Source organism: Diorhabda sublineata, chromosome 8, assembly GCF_026230105.1.
Source record: "Diorhabda sublineata isolate icDioSubl1.1 chromosome 8, icDioSubl1.1, whole genome shotgun sequence".
NCBI lineage: Eukaryota > Metazoa > Arthropoda > Insecta > Coleoptera > Chrysomelidae > Diorhabda > Diorhabda sublineata.
In genome coordinates this window covers 7507926-7521673 of record NC_079481.1, presented here as the reverse complement: position 1 = coordinate 7521673, position 13748 = coordinate 7507926, and the positions used below count along the sequence as shown (strand labels likewise).

At 33.4% G+C, this 13748-nt stretch overlaps 2 protein-coding genes across 2 annotated transcripts; both read left to right on the top strand.

Annotated features, from left to right (window-relative positions):
* Window positions 1-352: 352 nt before the first annotated feature.
* Window positions 353-1539, top strand: LOC130447868 (cytochrome c oxidase subunit 4 isoform 1, mitochondrial-like). The gene is made up of 3 exons (XM_056784905.1): window positions 353-510; window positions 605-761; window positions 1312-1539. The coding sequence occupies exons 1-3, from the start codon at window positions 353-355 to the stop codon at window positions 1537-1539; spliced, it is 543 nt and encodes a 180-aa protein (XP_056640883.1).
* A 7289-nt stretch (window positions 1540-8828) lies between these two features.
* LOC130447503 (uncharacterized) lies at window positions 8829-12845 on the top strand. The gene is made up of 3 exons (XM_056784361.1): window positions 8829-8900; window positions 9017-9258; window positions 11806-12845. Exons 1-3 carry the CDS (start codon window positions 8843-8845, stop codon window positions 12094-12096), a joined length of 591 nt encoding a protein of 196 aa, XP_056640339.1. The 5' UTR covers window positions 8829-8842; the 3' UTR covers window positions 12097-12845.
* The last annotated feature ends 903 nt before the right edge of the window (window positions 12846-13748 follow it).

Below are 13748 nucleotides of genomic sequence, written 5' to 3'. Positions count from 1 at the left end.
TGCAGAAGAAGAAAAATATTCTTCTTTAATGACCTGGAAATAGATCTAGGCTACGAAAAGGCCATGGAATATCTCTTCTGCACTGAATTGCTACAGATTATGTCTTTTGGTCTCTAGTACTAAAAATACGTTAATTGATATATTGATTTGAGTAAAAATGAGCTTCGTCAGAGAACAAAAAGTTTTATATTAGTATTAAATCATCGGATATTTTGTTTATAATGGATAAAATACTTTTTGAGGATTATGAAAACTGATTCGTCCTGTGTGATAACGCGACTGTCTAATAGAAATATTAAATGTCAATACTTGAATGTCAATTCTCTTCAAAGTATTATATAACTTGATATAAATGCCGGGGACTTTACGTATTCTAAACGGGATATTAAGAAGAAAAATCTTCAAACCAAAATTTCAATGCGCTTCCGTGAGTTGTCAAGATCGTAAAATGATAGGTAATAGAGAAATCGTCGGATTTGGATATAACGGACAACCGAATTATATCGATAGGTAAGTCATTTATTATTATACAACTAGAGGAGGTTAAATTTTCTTAGAGTAAACTCATATTATCGATTTCTGCTCTAACTATAATTATTGATAGAGTTCACTTCCCTATGCCTGCAATAAGATGGAGGGAACCGACACCTGAAATATGCGCGTTGAGAGAAAAGGAAAAAGGCGACTGGCACCAGCTTACTTTAGAAGAAAAGAAACAGTTATATAGGGCTTCATTTTGTCAAACTTTCGCCGAATTTGAAGTAAGTTTCGCCAGCAACAGCTCCTACTTCTTTTACTGATTTCCTCTCCTTCGATTTATGATCTATCAGGCTAGTTATATACTTCTTTCAGTTCTTCTTCTTCATAAATGATTTTTTACAATCTTATCTTCAGTACTTTGAAGATTCCTATTGCTCTTAGAAGATTGAACGTTCCTTCTTTAATTGTTAAACTACCTTTACCTTCTCCAAAAAACTTCCTGGTGGTATTTCTTCAGCTAATATTTCGTAATTCCTCACTCCAGTCACTTTTCTTGTAAATAGGGCATATTAAGAGGTTATCCCTATCATCTGGTAACCTCTTCTTTTTCCAAAACAGTCTCCAGATTCCTTCATACTTCTACTTCCTTTCCATAATCTTGCTTTGCTACATTTTTCCATGAAATCGAAGTTTTTTCTGATGGTATTGGTACCGGTTTCTTCTCCAAGTACTTTTGCCTGTTTTCTTCATTACCATTTATTATTTTGAGTCTCTTCTTCTTTACAATCTACACTGCTGGACAAACCAACTCTTTAGAAATTTTGCTTTTAGGCACCAATGCAAGAATGGAAATCGGTGATTGGTGTTGGGTTAGTATTAATGGCTTGTTCTTTCTGGATATTCTACTTTATAAAAACATTTATCTATTCCCCTTTCCCCAAGTCTTTTTCGGAGGAAAGTAGAAGAGCTCAATTTCGAAGATGGCTCGATATGAGGAATCATCCAATAACTGGTCTAGCATCCAAATGGGATTACGATCGAGATGATTGGAAAAAATAATTATAACAAATTATTATATTTATGAATGATCCGTAATAAAAAATATACTGTGTGTTGAAGCGATTTATCAAAACCGAAAATATGAAACTTCTTGAAAAATTAGCAAAGCTCCAAACGTCGTATCTCAAATATTTTAAACACGACATGATAAATGTCCCAATTTGACTCGTGATTTTAACTTAATGTACACATTAATGTATAAAAATGAAGTAATAAGGAAAATAGGCTTAAAGCAGCCATCCCTTATTCGGGCTTTCTTCATTATCAAGCAAATTTGACGACGAAGCTCGGAAGGTTCGCTCTCATTCGGAACATGATGATGGAAGTAGTTGAAGCCCAGAAAACATTGGCGGGGAGTCCGGAAATTTACACTACATTTTCATACGTTACGAAAATAAACTTTTTTTGATGATTTGTATCGATTTAGTTCCCACCGAAACCTCTAATGAAGCTGATTTAAAAACATATTCATGGAATGGATCCGACTAGAGTCTGAACTAAACTAATTTCTACGTTTTGACATTTACTTTAATAAATCTAACCTAAAAAATCTTATGTTCAATACTGTTTCAAACGAAACGTGTAGCTAACGCCCTCTATTGGAATCAGATATGAAAACAAACTCATGGAATGGTTCCCATTAGAGTCTGAACTAAACTGATTTCTACGTTTTGACATTTACTTTAATAAATCTAACCTAAAAAATCTTATGTTCAATACTGTTTCAAACGAAACGTGTAGCTAACGCCCTCTATTGGAATCAGATATGAAAACAAACTCATGGAATGGTTCCCATTAGAGTCTGAACTAAACTGATTTCTACGTTTTGACATTTACTTTAATAAATCTAACCTAAAAAATCTTATGTTCAATACTGTTTCATACGAAACGTGTAGCTAGCGCCCTCTATTGGAATCAGATATGAAAACAAACTCATGGAATGGTTCCCATTAGAGTCTGAACTAAACTGATTTCTACGTTTTGACATTTACTTTGATAAATCTAACCTAAAAAAATCTTATGTTCAATACTGTTTCATACGAAACGTGTAGCTAGCGCCCTCTATTGGAATCAGATATGAAAACAAACTCATGGAATGGTTCCCATTAGAGTCTGAACTAAACTGATTTCTACGTTTTGACATTTACTTTGATAAATCTAACCTAAAAAATCTTATGTTCAATACTGTTTCATACGAAACGTGTAGCTAGCGCCCTCTATTGGAATCAGATATGAAAACAAACTCATGGAATGGTTCCCATTAGAGTCTGAACTAAACTGATTTCTACGTTTTGACATTTACTTTAATAAATCTAACCTAAAAAATCTTATGTTCAATACTGTTTCATACGAAACGTGTAGCTAGCGCCCTCTATCGGAAATATATCAGCTTCCAAAATATAAATTCCATTACAACGTTGCCAGTAGTAGCAAAATCACAAGAAATTTGCATATTTTTTTTCTTCAACGTCCTCTATCTTGAATACAGATGGCGCTACAAGCAAAACCCAGTTTTACAGTTTCCTACACATCTTTGACAAGGGATCACCTTTATTTCAAATTAAATTGTATCGCACATCGTACCTATTAATTCTTGTACCTGTTAACTCGGTACAAAAATAATCGGATGAAGCGAGATCAAGTCTATATAGTTGGTGTTTAATCTGCGTGTCCAGTAGCCATGGAAAGCAGTGTGAACTGGATCGTTGTCCTCAATCATCAAGGTACCTTTTGGTGGTGTTTTTCTTGAAAGTTCATGAATAAATTTCCTTTTGCGGAAAGAAAGAGAAACACGGTCTTTGCTTTCAAATTGGTTCAATGATGTGGTGGTATTTGGACACGTTTCCTAGCTGCAATGATGTTATTCGGTTTGCTGGATTTATCAGATTTTTTATAAAGTATCAATGTCTTTTGGTACAGTAAAAACTGTCTCGACGCCTTCACTGGAAAGCATCTGTTATTAACCTCCCTTACCTCTAGCTGCACTTTACTAATATTAACTAAGTTAGTCTCTGGCATGTGCAATATAAATTTAAAGATAGAACAGAAATTCTTCAAACAACTATCGAGGCTAGTTTTACGTAAAAGCTGAAATTAATAATAACGTTATAAAAACAATTGCATCTTTTAATTTACGCTATATAATATTTTTTGTATAAGCAATCGCATTTCTACCTTAAATTCTACCATCTTGAAACCCTCTATCACTGCCAGACTCTTCATACTTAAAAATTGAAACATTCTTTCAGCATTTTCTCAATTTTCTTCAAAACAAAAAAGTCTAGAGACGTTTCAAACTTTTTGTAGAACTAACGAAGAAAAGACAAAGAAGCCTTTAACAAAATCTGTTTTCAAAATATTACGAGACGCTTTCTTCTTCTTTCTTTTTTTTGATTTTTAGTCTAATATTCAGCCTCTTGAGCTGGCTTTCGTGTCATATCTTGGTGAGTCGGCCGGGAGGTCTTCTTGAAGTTGGTTTTTCATCCTTTGCCCATTTAGGTTTTTCATCCTGCACCCATTTAGCCCGTCGTCTCGATTTTATGAATCGTATTCTGAATTTTTATATTTTCCCTTACAGATTTGCTTCTTAGACTCACTCCTTTAATAGTTCTCCATCTTTTCATCTCTGCTGTCTTCATTATATTATTTTTTTGTATCAACTCGAGTTTCTACTGCATATGTAAGTAATAACCAGAGATTTATAAGGCCTTTTTTACTTGGATTCGTACCTCATGTTGTAAGTTGTGAACTCGATTCCTAAATATTCCTAAATACAAAATTGTTGAGTGGATCTTTCGTTCACAGCTAGTTTACGCTTTCTTCGATCACATCAACATCTTTCTTGAACAAATTCCACTGTTTTGGACATGTCACCAAGTCATTGAACTCTTTTGAGAATATGAGATGTGTAAGACTTCATTTGCTGTTATTAGAAATGTTTGATAGCGGTAACTGGAGGGGTTGTTGATGATAAATCTTGATATTGAATCTTTTTGGTATTTTTAGCAGCCTTACAAACTTCATCATTGAAAGTTATGATGTACCCTTTCATTTTACAATGTGCCATGAAAATCTATTTTTAACTTTGAATGGGAACATTAAAATAGAGCCTCAAATCATCATACAACCAACTCTTAAAGCTCTGATTCTTAACTTTCGCAGGCGTCCATAACGAAGCGGACTGATAATTTTCATTTAAATTCAGAATTAAGTTTTATCTAAGGATGTAAAACCAAATGTGGCTGCCATTGTCAAATCTAATGGTTGCCAAATCCAAATGAGGTTTATGAAGTAACAAAATACTAGGTGTAAAGTTTCATGATACAGTGGAAACTCGATTTACCGAACTATTTGTTGTCGTTAGGGATTCGGATAATCGAAAGCCCGGATAATAGAAAGGAAAGCGCGTTTTCTGAAATAAAATAATTTATTAATAAATAGTTTTAAATATTTGGTATTTGGTATTCGTATCAGCTATAGTAAACTCATAGTATAAGTTTGTTTTTCAAACCATTTCAGAGTTGTTTTCACAGCCTGAAGTGCTTCATCATGGTCCTACATCATTTTCCGTGTCTAGATTTTCTTCTGTTTCATCTTCTTGCATTTCCTGATAATCCTGCGTTCGTGATTGCATAAATTCGTTTCAACTGTAATTATCTCACAGTATAAGTTTGTTTTTCAAACCATTTCAGAGCTATTTTCAAAGCCTGAAGTGCTTCATCATGGTCCTACATCATTTTCCGCGACTAGATTCTCTTCTGTTTCATCTTCTTGCATTTCCTGATAATCCTGCGTTCGTGATTGCATAAATTCGTTTCAGCTGTAATAATCTCACAGTATAAGTTTGTTTTTCAAACCATTTCAGAGTTGTTTTCACAGCCTGAAGTGCTTCATCATGGTCCTACATCATTTTCCGTGTCTAGATTTTCTTCTGTTTCATCTTCTTGCATTTCCTGATAATCCTGCGTTCGTGATTGCATAAATTCGTTTCAACTGTATTTATCTCACAGTATAAGTTTGTTTTTCAAACCATTTCAGAGCTATTTTCAAAGCCTGAAGTGCTTCATCATGGTCCTACATCATTTTCCGCGACTAGATTCTCTTCTGTTTCATCTTCTTGCATTTCCTGATAATCCTGCGTTCGTGATTGCATAAATTCGTTTCAACTGTAATTATCTCACAGTATAAGTTTGTTTTTCAAACCATTTCAGTGTTGTTTTCACAGCCTGAAGTGCTTCATCATGGTCCTACATCATTTTCCGCGTCTAGATTTTCTTCTGTTTCATCTTCTTGCATTTCCTGATAATCCTGCGTTCGTGATTGCATAAATTCGTTTCAGCTGTAATAATCTCACAGTATAAGTTTGTTTTTCAAACCATTTCAGTGTTGTTTTCACAGCCTGAAGTGCTTCATCATGGTCCTACATCATTTTCCGCGTCTAGATTTTCTTCTGTTTCATCTTCTTGCATTTCCCGTTGATCCTGCGTTCGTGATTGCATAAATTCGTTTCAGCTGTAATTATCTCACAGTATAAGTTTGTTTTTCAAACCATTTCAGTGTTGTTTTCACAGCCTGAAGTGCTTCATCATGGTCCTACATCATTTTCCGTGTCTAGATTTTCTTCTGTTTCATCTTCTTGCATTTCCTGATAATCCTGCGTTCGTGATTGCATAAATTCGTTTCAACTGTATTTATCTCACAGTATAAGTTTGTTTTTCAAACCATTTCAGAGCTATTTTCAAAGCCTGAAGTGCTTCATCATGGTCCTACATCATTTTCCGCGACTAGATTCTCTTCTGTTTCATCTTCTTGCATTTCCTGATAATCCTGCGTTCGTGATTGCATAAATTCGTTTCAACTGTAATTATCTCACAGTATAAGTTTGTTTTTCAAACCATTTCAGTGTTGTTTTCACAGCCTGAAGTGCTTCATCATGGTCCTACATCATTTTCCGCGTCTAGATTTTCTTCTGTTTCATCTTCTTGCATTTCCTGATAATCCTGCGTTCGTGATTGCATAAATTCGTTTCAGCTGTAATAATCTCACAGTATAAGTTTGTTTTTCAAACCATTTCAGTGTTGTTTTCACAGCCTGAAGTGCTTCATCATGGTCCTACATCATTTTCCGCGTCTAGATTTTCTTCTGTTTCATCTTCTTGCATTTCCCGTTGATCCTGCGTTCGTGATTGCATAAATTCGTTTCAGCTGTAATTATCTCACAGTATAAGTTTGTTTTTCAAACCATTTCAGTGTTGTTTTCACAGCCTGAAGTGCTTCATCATGGTCCTACATCATTTTCCGCGTCTAGATTTTCTTCTGTTTCATCTTCTTGCATTTCCTGATAATCCTGCGTTCGTGATTGCATAAATTCGTTTCAACTGTAATAATCTCACAGTATAAGTTTGTTTTTCAAACCATTTCAGTGTTGTTTTCACAGCCTGAAGTGCTTCATCATGGTCCTACATCATTTTCCACGTCTAGATTCTCTTCTGTTTCATCTTCTTGCATTTCCCGCTGCTCCTGCGTTCGTGATTGCATAAATTTGACTTTTAGTACATTTTGACTCAATATTAATTAATTATTTAATTTGTCGCAGTTGATAGACCGGATAATCGTGAATCCGTTCAACTGACGACCTGATAATCGAATTTCTACTGTATTTCGATTATTAAAAAAAATGACAGCAGTTTAAGTGAAGCTATTTCTGTTGTTTCTTTTTCGTTTTTACAAATTATTGTAAATAAATCAACGGACGTGCTTCGTATTTAAAAACTTATATCGATATGTCTTACGTACCCCGTTGAATTGTTCCATTATTTTCCAAGATAATGCATCCAGTTTCCTTTTCAGCACGCTGCTATTATTGCTACTTATACCGCAACTGGTATATTTCAATTAAACGGACAGCTTTTGTTAGAATTCTTTACCAGTTTAAAATTTATTCCACCCCGAGGTATTGTTTGCTTCATTTAGCAATGCATTTTCGACTTGATAAAGGGTTAGGGCGCTTTCATACAAATAGAGTTTTAAAAGGTTAATAGCCATTTATCAGTAAAAAAAACTCGTTTTTCCATTTCTAATTCATTCGATTACGATTTTCAAATTGTTAGTTAAGTGCTAATTCTATTCATGCTTCAAGAAAAAAATTAGTCTCGTAAAAATGAAATGCTGAAATCTGTATATATTGATAATTTTTATTTCTCAATAGTTTCGATTTTAGATCTCCCTGTACCAAAAAATCGAATTCAAAATATAAATAAAAAATTTCGATTCACGATCTTAAACACCCAAAAACAAATGAAATTATATTACATATCAAATTCCTTGTACTAATTGTGAAGTTATCTACATAGGACAGACATCGCAATATTTAGAAAGTAGAATAAAAGATCATCAATGCGATAAAAAAAATAAAATGTAGTAACAAACTACCAAATCTTGATTTTGTGTTTAAAAAAAATAGAAAAAACTAATTTTTAATCAGAAGAAACCTAAAATGAAGACGATTCTCTATTTCATGCGATTATTTTTGTTATAATGTTTTTCCCGAAGTTATAATATAATCCGGTCCTGAAATATTGCCGTTCTTAATTGCGCAACCCGGTATATTTCTTATAACGCTAATTCTAAATAAATTTTTTACCAAAAAAAATGTGAATCTAAATTTCCGTTTCCAAAATAATCGTATAAACAAGCATCAAATCTCGAAATCCCATGAACATTAGAGTAAATTATTTCCTGTAGATCGAGGCTAAACGTTCGAAACGTCTTGGCTTAAGACTCGGATTCGTCAGTTGGAACGATCAATTCAGAAGAGGCTGAGTGTTAAGGAAGAGATTGTGAACGATACACGTTACGTTTACATTCGAAAAGAAGAAGAGACGCGTGTTAAACGACTTTGAAAAGAAACCAGATTAAGTATTTTTTTTCCAACGTACGTGATACATTAATGGAGCGGAAAGATTAACCGGTTGATACAATATCAGTCCAAATACTTCTCGTCGATTATATGAAAAAAATTTAACGTTAAAACAAAATCTTTATATACGAGGGATCACCGCAAAGTTTAGTATACGTAAATGATTTTTATAACTAAATTTTTTAAAGTAAATAATGTTTTATGATGAATTTATGGTATTTAAACAGAGGAAATAATTATTTAACATAATAAAAATGTCACTTAGGATGATATATGTTATCTAGGATTACAAATAACCATTATCAAATAGGATAAGATACATTAATTAATTTATATATTGATATAAAGCCTAAAATATCATATATTGATGATAGTGTTATTTACAATGTTGGCATCAGTAGTTTTATTAACTTTTTGCTTTTTTACAACGTTTGCATCCCAAGGTACGTGTCCAAATCAAATTGAGTCATTATATAGAGAAGTAACGACGTCACCTTAAATTTCACGTTTCAACTATTATGAAAAGCTTCTTAAACCGAATTATTTTCATATATTTAAGGTGATTATGTCCAGTGGATAACCTATACGGGGGAGATTCCGAATAATGCCGTTCCCGGAGGCTCGGACGCAAAAAACAATCCCGAATTTATCGGTAGGGCGTTCTACGCCACGGATTCTTTCACCGATGGATGGACCGAAAACAGTACCGAAGGGTACTTCCCCGGTGTTCTCCAAAATGGAGCCGAATCAATCGAAGTGATTGTTTACCGAGAACCTCATACAATAACAGAAGGAATTGAAGTAAGTAACGATGATGATGGTGTATCTAAAAGATATTTTGGTCAGGACGTTTTCTTCTCGGTTCCCAATGCGTTTGGTGATATTTGAAGGACATTATCGACAGAATCTGCCATGGCTAGTGTCTTAAAGTACTGACTGATCTGTCAGAAGTTTAAATCTGTCACAGGGAAGGTAAATCTGTCAAAACAGTGTGTTAATCTGTTAGAATGAAAACGGGGAGAGTGTAGGACAAAACAAGAGTAATGAAATGTAAAACTGGTTATTAAAAAACGTTCCTCGGACTTCTTAGGCTTGGATTGTCTTTCCAGTAAGACTCTGGGATGCTGTCCCTTTTCTCATTTGATTATTGTTAGCAATACTACCTGAAAAATGACGAGTGATGTTCCTAATTTCATAGAGTCCAAAAATGTTCAATTCAGCTCCTTTATTGACCCATGATTGACCATTTCGAAAAGCTCTATCAATGCTAAAATTTTTCTGTTTGGATTAGCCTAATTTTGTTGAAAGGTTGTTTGTTCAGTTTTCAACCACCAAACAACGTGAAAGCCCTTCACGGATCAGCCCTTTATCGGATGCTAGAATTCTTAGGTGACTTGTCTTTAATTATGTCACTAGATGAGGCAGATTTTCGTCTTCTATTCCATAGAATCTACTATCATCAATTTCTCAATGAGCTTGATTTTGCTGATTGCCAAATACTTTTTTTTGATCTGCACTGGAGAAATTTCGTAATGAATTAAAAACGTTGAAAGTACTACAGTTCGTTTCTAAAGGGGTAGAGTACCTGCTATATGTCAAAATGAAGAATGTTTATCATACTTTCAACATATTTAAGTGAACTAAATATAAAGCAAAAACGGAAAGTTCGTTATAACTACTTGTATTTCAATATTTACTAGATTTTACCCGCGGCTTCGCTCTCATCGAATCCATTAAATAAGTATCAGAAATTATTATAATAGAAAAGAACTCTGTAGCTATATTAGAACCTGAGATATAAATCTTTGATTGAAGAAAACTCAACTCAACAAGAGCTTCTCTCCAACTCAACCGATTTAAGTGTTCAAAAACTCAAAAGAAAGAAGATGTTTCAGCGAGTGTTCTTAAACCAAAACGAACTCTGTAGCTATGTTAGAACCTGAGATATATATCTTTGGATGTAGAAAAATTGTCAAAAACCTACAAAAATCCATAACTCCACATTGAATGTCCGCGCCTAGCTCCTCTCCAACTCAACCGATTTAAGTGTTCAAAACTCAAAAGAAGGAAGGTGTTTCAACGAGTGTTCTTAAGTCAAAACGAACTCTGTAGCTATATTAGAACCTGAGATATAGATCTTGGAATGTAGAAAAATTGTCAAAAACCTACAAAAATCCATAACTCTACATTGAATGTCCGCGCCTAGCCCCTCTCCAACTCAACCGATTTAAGTGTTCAAAACTCAAAAGAAGGAAGGTGTTTCAACGAGTGTTCTTAAGTCAAAACGAACTCTGTAGCTATATTAGAACCTGAGATATAGATCTTGGAATGTAGAAAAATTGCCAAAAACCTACAAAAATCCATAACTCCACATTGAATGTCCGCGCCTAGCCCCTCTCCAACTCAACCGATTTAAGTGTTCAAAACTCAAAAGAAGGAAGGTGTTTCAACGAGTGTTCTTAAGTCAAAACGAACTCTGTAGCTATATTAGAACCTGAGATATAGATCTTGGAATGTAGAAAAATTGTCAAAAACCTACAAAAATCCATAACTCCACATTGAATGTCCGCGCCTAGCTCCTCTCCAACTCAACCGATTTAAGTGTTCAAACACTCAAAAGAAAGAGGATGTTTCAGCGAGTGTTCTTAAACCAAAACGAAGTCTCTATATTGAATAGAACCTGAGATATTGAGGATAGAACGTGTGTATGTGAAAAACTCCCATAATTAATGTACAGGGGGAAATCGCATTTGAGTATAACTTGAGAATGGTGAAAATTAGATGAAACCCGATGGTTGATGACTGATCTGTGCATCAATACTTTTCATTGAAAAAAAAAAATTAAGCAAATCTGTTGGGTAGAACGCCTGAACGGACTTGGAATGAAAATCATCAATTTTTTTAATATATAAGATTATTTCTACATTCCAATGGTATTTGTCACTAGATGGCGTATATTTTCTTCGTTACCATAGAATCTATTATCATTAATTTCTGTTGGAATAATGAATTAGGTAACACAGTAATAGATTTTCGAAGGTATGTCTTTACAATATTAAGTATCGGGGAGAACTAACTACCTACTACCTAAAATCAATATATTTTGGGTTTGTATTATCGATGACCTGTAACTCGAAAACCTTTTTTGCCTTATTTTACAAAAAAAACATTCTTTAAAAAGGTTAAAAACTGTCTAACACTTTTTTTAAAATATAAAACTTCACTTTCCATATTATATTAACGTTAATATTATAAAAGTTTAATATTTTTCATAATGAAATTAATAAATATTCATTAGTCGTAGATTAAATATAGTATTCAACTCGATAAATTACTATATTATTATAGATACTTGTAGCTAATGAAGAAACACATTTAGAATGGAAAGAAGTGATGTCCTTCGAATTTCCTAAATTGTTCGACGATCCTCGATATCATCCAGTGATAGTGGGAAATGAATTTCATGGTTTCCTATACAATTCGACCGTTTATTTAGGAAGAGTTAATCACCAAGGAAGTGACGTATTTGGGAAGATATTAAATATCGCTAATGCAGGAGAAAATAAAATTTTGTATTACGCTTTTCAAGGCGAATTCCACACGGCCGAAAAATACGACGTTTTAGTTTATTATTTTTAAGTTTATACATAAAATTTATTGATTTATCTATTACTTTTATTCCTCGGTGTATAAACAACTACACGCCCTCATTACGTGATATCTAATCTCAAGATCATAAACGTTTACAATCCACTCGTATTGTGATCCGAAAAAAAAATAAAATAAAAACAATTCGTTCGAAATAAATCTATAGTCCGACGTAAAAAAGTGGTTCCAGTTAAGAAAAGTAGCAGTATATATATATCGATATCTGGCCGGTATAATTCAAATAATATTCCAACTGAAGATAATATTTCTTGCAGTCGCCTCTCATATCTCTTGATGTGACAAAACGCTGGCTCAGCCGAGTCCACTGGTTTATCTCTATCTCTCTTTTCACATTCTTATTCCATAGGCGTATCGACGAAAATAACAAAACTAACAACGAAATAGCAAGTAAACGAATTGTTGGTTGCATAAGTTCATATTTATAACCGATAGGCTATAAATAAACGACACCAATCACGCACTACACCATCACTCATGAAGAATAATGGCGGACATGTTTACGTGGCTGTAGTACAACGCCGAATCATGCCTGAATGTCAAAAATGGCGGAGTATGTAGTGCGAGAGCTGCGCAGTCACTTACTGCGTTTTTCTGCCCGCGTACCGTCTGCACGGAGCGATCGGATGTTGAAAAAGACACGGTCCTCGTATGTTTAGTAATCAATTTTAAAATTTGTTATTAACCACTACGTAATATCATTTTTCTTCATATGTTTTCGTTCAATACATTACTCAAACAAATTATTTTTGTTCTATTTATATAATTGTGGCGTTCTATGGCCACCCTTCCGTTACGTTTATGTTAGAAATTGACTCCTTTCCCTATCTCCTTCTATCGGTGTAATATAGCGTGTTATGAGAATAATAACAATAAGTCAATGGGCCTTTGGCTCGCTGGGTTTTCGACAGATTTTCCACCAGCTTTCCCGAATTCGCTTATATCTTCAACTTATGTATGTGTTACAATGTGGTTGTTTGAAAATGGATTATGGATTTAGCGATCTTTCAAAAAGTTTTTTTTATTACTTCATAAAAAATTAATATAGCGTTTAATAAAGTCATTGATTACGACTGAATTTTTCAGATTTAATATATTAAATCCAATCAAGAACGTTGTGATTCTGAAATCATTAACAAATATAAAACTCAATACTATTTTTTTTTCTAATTTTTAAACTAAAAAAAATAATTGAAAATTAAAATAAGATACTTTCAAAATTAAGTTCAAATATATCGAAATAGTTTATAAGCCGGCAACCAATATTACTTCACTACTAAATTCAATAACTAATAAATATGCAATACACAATACACGTCTTTGTTTAAATATATAATGTATAATTTTAAATAGTTTTACCCTGATACTTATTTTGTTGTATATTATATACTGTTTTCATATTAATAATTAGAATATAAAATCTTTATTAAAAATATTAAAATAAATAATATGAAATTCATGGTGGTATCTTTCGAAAAAATCGTAAATGTATTGATAGATTTCCGTAATTTTCGTTTGTGCTGCTATCTATTTTACCATAGTCGAACACATCAAAGTTCTATACCTTTTTATACAATTCCTACATTTATATTCATAAAGCCATGCAATGCGCTCGTATATGCGCA

What these genes read in the sequence shown, in the direction of transcription:
- LOC130447868 (XM_056784905.1), top strand. Translation starts at nt 353, where the DNA reads ATGCCGGGGACTTTACGTATTCTAAACGGGATATTAAGAAGAAAAATC. An exon ending in CAACCGAATTATATCGATAG is followed by an intron (nt 511 to 604) that starts GTAAGTCATTTA and finishes AATTATTGATAG; the next exon opens with AGTTCACTTCCCTATGCCTG. An exon ending in AAACTTTCGCCGAATTTGAA is followed by an intron (nt 762 to 1,311) that starts GTAAGTTTCGCC and finishes TTTTGCTTTTAG; the next exon opens with GCACCAATGCAAGAATGGAA.
- LOC130447503 (XM_056784361.1), top strand. Translation starts at nt 8,843, where the DNA reads ATGTTGGCATCAGTAGTTTTATTAACTTTTTGCTTTTTTACAACGTTT. An exon ending in TACAACGTTTGCATCCCAAG is followed by an intron (nt 8,901 to 9,016) that starts GTACGTGTCCAA and finishes CATATATTTAAG; the next exon opens with GTGATTATGTCCAGTGGATA. An exon ending in CAATAACAGAAGGAATTGAA is followed by an intron (nt 9,259 to 11,805) that starts GTAAGTAACGAT and finishes ATATTATTATAG; the next exon opens with ATACTTGTAGCTAATGAAGA.